This window comes from Tasmannia lanceolata, unplaced genomic scaffold (genome assembly GCF_043159265.1).
Source record: "Tasmannia lanceolata isolate RefF3 unplaced genomic scaffold, GAP_Taslan_0.1 ptg000002l, whole genome shotgun sequence".
Lineage (NCBI taxonomy): Eukaryota > Viridiplantae > Streptophyta > Magnoliopsida > Canellales > Winteraceae > Tasmannia > Tasmannia lanceolata.
This window is the reverse complement of record NW_027518679.1, coordinates 9483337-9490377: the sequence shown is the minus strand read 5'-3', so window position 1 is coordinate 9490377 and position 7041 is coordinate 9483337. Positions and strand designations below refer to the sequence as shown.

At 44.1% G+C, this 7041-nt stretch overlaps 1 protein-coding gene across 1 annotated transcript; it reads left to right on the top strand.

Annotated features, from left to right (window-relative positions):
• Nucleotides 1–972: 972 nt before the first annotated feature.
• Nucleotides 973–1389, top strand: LOC143888060 (uncharacterized). The gene has a single exon (XM_077392354.1). It carries the CDS (start codon nt 973–975, stop codon nt 1387–1389), a length of 417 nt encoding a protein of 138 aa, XP_077248469.1.
• The last annotated feature ends 5652 nt before the right edge of the window (nt 1390–7041 follow it).

Below are 7041 nucleotides of genomic sequence, written 5' to 3'. Positions count from 1 at the left end.
GGAGTTCGGGGACCAACTGGTTAATCATTTCCTCAGCAGCCAAAGAACTCGAAAGACAGCTGCGTCACTAATGATAGTTAAACAAAGAAAAGGTGAAACACTCAAAGACTTCATTGCCCGGTTCAATAGAGAAGCCCTAAAGATACCGAACTTGGACCCGTCAGCGATCATGAACGCCCTCCTTTCGGGGGTGAGGTCTGCGGACTTCAGGTTGTCCATTGCGAAGAAAGCTCCCACCTCCCTTGCCAATCTCATAACTCGGGCTGGGAAGTGTATAACGGCCAAGGAGACTCTGACTGCGCTTAATCTCATTCCTGATGCAGATAATGAGACTAAGCGCAAAGTTCGGGAGGAAGAGAAGGGTACATCAACCCTGAATCAGAAGATCCGCAGGGAGGATAGAAGTCAAAGGAGAGATGGGAGCCCCAGGAGGAAGGAGGACAGATACACACCCCTGAACACGCCAAGGAGTCAAATACTCATGGCCATCAGAGACGAGCGATACCTCAAATGGCCTGATAAGCTAATAACCAAGGAAAATAAGAGAGATAAGTCAAGATACTGCCGGTACCACAGGGACTACGGGCATGATACCGACGAGTGCAGCCATCTCAAAGAGGAGATTGAGAATTTGATAAAGAGAGGGCACCTGAAAGACTTTGTAGGAAAAAAAGACCGACCAGCAGACAAGGAGTCATCTCACAAGACCCCAGAACGTTCCAGTCCAGCACATTAAAATGCTCAAGAGTAAAGAAGTCCCACCAGAGAGGATTGTCCCCCACAGCCTGCGGGGTCATCAACATGATAGTGGGGGCTAACGGTGGGCGGGACCTCTTCATCTGGATAGAAGGCGTATGCAAGGCAAGTTAGTTCTGCCCACCTCCCAGGAAAAAAGGCCGAAGATAGACAGACTGGACCATATCCTTCTCGGACGCAGACCTCAAGGGAGTTCTTTTGCCCCACAACGATACAATGGTTATCGATATGATCGTATCCGACCTCCTCGTGAAGAAAGTATTGCTGGATAATGGGAGTTTGGCTGATATCTTATACTATCACGCATTCAAACAGATGGACATCTCGGAAGATCGCCTGAAGCCTTTCGACTCCCATTTGTATGGTTTCTATGGAAACATAGTACCGGTCGAAGGTTCCGTGGAGCTCCCTGTTTGGATCGGCAGCACCCCTCACCACAGTTTTGCAATAATAGAGTTCTTAGTGGTTAAGGCCCAGTCCACTTACAACGCGATCTTAGGGAGGCCCGGGCAAAACCTGGTAAGAGCCATCACTTCAACCTACCACCAAAAGATGAAGTTTATCTCCCTTGAGGGCATCAGAGAAGTCAGGGGAACCAGATCGAATTCAGGGAGTGCTATGCAACGCTCATGAAGGGAAACCCGGCGACCGAATCACTCCCGATTGTGATGTTTGACCTAAGAGATGAGGCCCAAGTAATGAGAAATGAGTAAGTCGAAGACTTGGAGAACATTCTGATCTTTGAAAGTGGAGAAGGAGAGAAGGTCGTCAGAGTCGGATCCTCACTTCCAGATGACCTCAAGACGAGCCTGATCAAATTACTAAGGTAGAATTCGAATGTGTTCATTTGGTCACCCACAGACATGCCCGGGATTGATCCAAAACTGAGCGTCCATAAGGTCATTGTTGATCCCACCTGCAAGCCAGTGAAGCAGAAAAGAAGGATTTTCTCACCGGAGAGGCAGAGAGCTATAAGAGAGGAAGTCGAGAAACTGCTCTAAAGCGAGTTCATCAAAGAAATACACTACCCGGACTGGCTGGCCAACGTTGTCATGGTGAAAAAGTCTAACAGGAAGTGGAGGATCTGTATCGACTTTACCGACCTGAACAAAGCATGCCCTAAGGACAGCTACCCCTCCCGAAGATCGACCAGCTCATTGATGCCACATCAGGATGTACGAAGAGGATGTCCCCAAAGCGACGTTTATCACGGACCAGGGCTTGTACTGCTACAGAGTCATGCCCTTCGGTCTGAAAAATGCTGGGGCGACATACCAAAGGCTAGTTAATTAGTTATTCAGAAAACAGATTGGACGTAATATGAAGGTGTATGTGGACGACATGCTCGTCAAGAGTCTTCAAGCCGACCAGCACGTCACCGATCTAGAAGAATCGTTCAAAGTATTAAGATAAAACAACATGAAGTTGAATCCAACCAAGTGTGGTTTCGGGGTGAAAGCAGGAAAATTTCTAGGGTTCATGGTTAGCCAGAGAGGCATTGAGGCAAACCCAGAGAAGATACGAGCCGTGCTAGAGATGAGCTCGCCAACCACTATCAGAGAAATCCAAAGGCTCACTGGACAGATCACCGCTCTTGGGAGGTTTATTTTAAAGTCTGCGGAGAAATGCCTCCCCTTCTTCAAAGCTTTGAACGGGGTCAAGAATTCTCCGTGGACCCAAGAGTGCCAGACCGCCTTTGCCGAGCTAAAAACGTATCTCAGTTCACCACCTCTGCTTAGTAAACCAGAACCCGGAGAGAAACTCATTCTTTATCTGGCCGTCATAGCAAACACCTTCGCCGCCGTCCTAGCAAGGGAAGGTAGTGGATAGAAAAAACCAGTCTACTACGTCAGCCGGATACTCCACGACGTAGAGCTCATGTATCACAGGATTGAGAAGATAACCTACGTGTTGGTAATGGCAGCTCGTAAGCTGAGACCATACTTCCAGTCCCACACCATTGGTGTCCTGACCGACCAACCACTAAGACAAATATTGCACAAGCCAGACAGTTCTGGAAGGCTACTGAAATGGTCCGTAGAGTTCGGCGAGTTTGACATCCGCTATAAGCCACGTCCCGCCATTAAGGCTCAAGTATTAGCAGATTTCTTAGTTGAATGCAGCATACCGAGTGAACCCATTGGAAGACAGGAATCAGTGCTTGAAGGACCAACAACAGAGGGGGAAGCACCTACCTCCCAAGGACCGAACACAGAGCGTGAAACGGACCCCACAGATTACAGCGACTGTGCCACTGAAGTGGGACCAACAGTGGAGCAGCTTGAAGATCCTGAATGGAACCTCTTCATCGATGGCTCCTCCAGCGAGCAAGGGTCTGGAGCCGGATTAATACTCACCGGCCCAGACAGACTCTCAGTCGAATACGCGGTCTGCTTCTCCTTCAAAGCCTCCAACAATGAGGCCGAATATGAGGCCCTTATTGCAGGAATGCGGCTGGCCCTGGAAGTCAGAGCAGATGACCTATGAGCCCATAGTGATTCCCAACTGATCGTCAACCAAGTAATCAGAGAGTACGAAGCCAGAGAGTCGAGGATGTCAAAATACTTGGATAAGGTAAACTCCCTCGCCATGACATTGAGAAGATTTGAAATAGTCAAAGTACCCTGAACAGAAAATGCAAAAGCCGATGCATTTTCACGATTGGCTGCATCGGGATACACGAACCTGGGGGCAGTTTACATAGAGGTGCTGAAGAAAGTGAGCATTGACCTCAAGGAAGAAATAGTTCTGCTAATCGATCAAGAACCTTTGTGGATGGATGATATCGTCAGATACTTGAGGCACGGGACACTTCCAGAGGATAGAAAGGAGTCCCATAGGATTGTCCAACGATCAGCCCGATTCACCCTGCACAGAGTCGAGCTATACAAAAGATCATACTCGTGGCCCTATCTGAAATGCCTTTGGCCCACCAATGCAGCCCGCTCACTCCGAGAGGTCTATAGGGCATATGTGGAGAACATTTGGGCGGCAAAGCCCTAGCACATAAAGTGCTTCGAACAGGATATTACTGGCCTAATCTCAGGAAGGATGCATCTGAACTTGTAGAGAAGTACAAGAAATGCCAGAAGTTCGCTTCAGTGGACCACCTCCCCGCGACATCATTAGTCCCAATCCTGCGCCCAATCCCCTTTGCAGTATGGGGGATGGACATCTTGGGGCCATTCCCTCCAGCTAGTGGGCAGAGGAAGTTTGTAGTCGCCGCAATCGACTACTTCATAAAGTGGGTCAAAGCTGAGCCCTTAGCCAAAATTTCTGAGCACAACATTACGAATTTCTTCTGGAAAGCAGTGGTCTGCCGCTTTGGCATCACCAAAATCCTCATCACCAATAACGGAAAACAGTTTGACAACGCTAAGTTCAGAAAGTTCTGTGCGGACCTGGAGGTAGAACAACGGTTTGTTAGACTATATGCCCTGAAAAGCCAGCAGAATGACACTTATAAATTAATAAAGGTTTATTTCATGACATAAATGCATAATTATAATAATGAATGTGTGTGATGTGCTTGTTTAAGGACACATGTTCGTCCTTATGTAGTATAGTAGAAATGCCATGCTCAAAGGATTCACAAATCCAAGGGAGCAAGGAGATATGGCATCTCGATTCTATGCAAGCCTTAATAGTTCCTAGAGACTGGATATCTCTTTCTGTATACAACTAGCCCCAGTCTTGCCTACATGCACGTGACGTGAGGTGACTTATCTCGGTCATCTGGGTAGTGGACCCTAAGCAAGAGGAATAGGTGCAACGATTGGATCGCGTAACCGAACCGGATCAAATAAAGAACAACTTGTGAACAAGAAAGTATAAAGTTGTTCTTCTAAAGTTGTTCTTCCAGACAGGACCCTTCACAAGTCCTTAGACCTGAGGGATCTTATTGGTCTGCCGGTCCGTTCTAGGGTCTTAGTCTATCTTATAGTGATTCTATTTTTAGAGTCACACTCGGATAGAGCTATATCCTAGAGCAAACCCTCGAGACTAATAGTGATACTCAACAAGGGATTCTTCACCCTAAAATTTAGGGATTGACATCTACAATTTTGTCAGTGCGGTAGGCCTATTAAATAGCCTGGCCAGGCGGATTTGATAAAATATTTATCGGAAAGTTTTATGAAACATTGAATTGTTTTCAAAGGATTTTACGAATGCATTTGGAGGACGAACACCGCTTGACCAAAATGGTATACCAAGAGTTGGCCAAGGGGGTAAATGGTGTCCACTTCTCGTATGACTCAACTCAGTAGATTTGGTTACGAAGAAAGGACTTGCATATACATGATGTGATTAGGGGTAAGATGATCTGACGGTCATCTTCAGGGTTACGACTCGATGGATGCCACTGACCTAATGCGAGTGTAGTTTAACTACAGAGTGAGACCGCAGTAGGGTCCACCATAGGGTTCTGCAGGATTGACCGTCGGATCTTTGCGGCGATCCCACTCACAACTCGAATGACCCGATAACATCCAAATGGATTAGGGTTCCACATTTTTATGTAATTGCACGGATGGATATGATCTGTTAGATTAATGTGGATATTAATTATATATATATATATATATTCAAGTCTTTGTTAGGAAAGTAACAAAAGACAGTAAGAGAATTTTTCGAAGACAAATTGGAGCCGAAATAACTCCCATTAGATGTGAGTTATTAATCGATTAACTTATTAATTAATTTATTAGTTATTATACACCATTATGTATTATTAATTTGATTAATAATTATCATAATAATGTGTAATCCAAATGAGGATAATTATTTCCAAACCGGTTTTGCAAAAGTTGCGAAATTCGAACGGAATTGGGAATTGGGATAGGACTACATATTTGGATAAGGTTTGTGGGGCCCACAACACTACTAAATTAGTTGGAGAGCTTGGAAAAAGAGTCCTAATTGCTTAAGGACTTTGAGTTGCACTCAAACTCCTTGTTGGATAAGAATTGCTAAATTGTAGGATCTACAAAGCAAGCAATTTGTTTCCAACACCAACTCTTATGAGATAAGGCCACAAGGGCTGGAGGGAGGCCTCCATACACGTTCTCCCATGTATCTTTAGTGTCCCCACTTATCGTTGGAGGTTTCGGAGAGTCCCATTCACTCGAGGAGTCTCAATTTAAGTCGGTTTCTCAATTGGATTGGAATTAGGAGAGAGAAACAAGGATTTATTAAACCAAAACTCTACTTTATATAAAAGAGAGAGGGGAGAACGAAATTTCAAGTGTGGAATACTCAAAAATTCGTTCTCCTTTGTTCCCCCTTTGGAAAAATAGTTTTCCATCTCTCTCTCTCTCTCTCTCTCTCTCTCTCTCTCTCTCTTTATTTCTCTTCTAATTGAACTAGTTTCAAAGAGAAAGGCTTTCAATCAATTTCTCTATTCTCTACAACAAAGGTACTGATTAGATCAGATCTTAAATAGGTCAGTAAGAGTTATTCACATCTACAATAGTCTAAGCAAAGAAAAAGAATCCATCGGTTCAACTTGCGGGGTCCGCGGCGTTTAGAACGAATGCAACCGTCCGAGGAGTAGATCAAAAAGCGTAATTCTTTGATTTGTTCTTCAAAGAGGTATTCATTTATATTTGACTAACTTAATTAACTAATCTAGATTCTAGGATCTTGGGCAAAAGCAAGATCAAAAGAAAATTTTTAAATTCTATGCGATTTTTGTTTTACTGCTCATAGCGATCTTGCCGGAAGGGGATAACCTTCCTTCAAGTGATATCAGAGCAACTAGGGCTCAGATTAGGAGATTAAATTAACCAAAGATATATCATACGGTATATCCACTGTGAGTCCGGATGTTCTATCCCGGCTATCCGAGGTTGTTAGTTCGTAGTGTTAATTAATCAACATATGGACTGTTGTGTAACGATCTATAATTTTGATCTACTCATTGTGATTATTGATCTGATCAACCTTGATGGTTAAAAAGTAGACTTGAATACGAGTCCAACGCAACAAGAATCATCAAAATCTGATGAGCGGATTGAGAGATATGATTTTTACATGTTAGGGTAAAAGTGCAGTCTTTTGCTGATTTTTATTTCGGGAATTGCATGTTTTATTTCAGAATGACCCAAAAGTTGTGAAAAACATTTATAGAAAGATTAAATTTTCCAAACATTATTTGGGTGTATTCTAAACATAATTAGTAGCTAATATGGTAGTCTGAATATTTTCTCCCACTTAAAATATTCGGAAATTATGCTATTCTGAATGGGTTCCCGAAAACCACTATTTTGAGTTTTTCTCGCTCAT

Coding starts and splice junctions, on each gene's coding strand:
- LOC143888060 (XM_077392354.1), top strand. CDS start 973: ATGGTTATCGATATGATCGTATCCGACCTCCTCGTGAAGAAAGTATTG.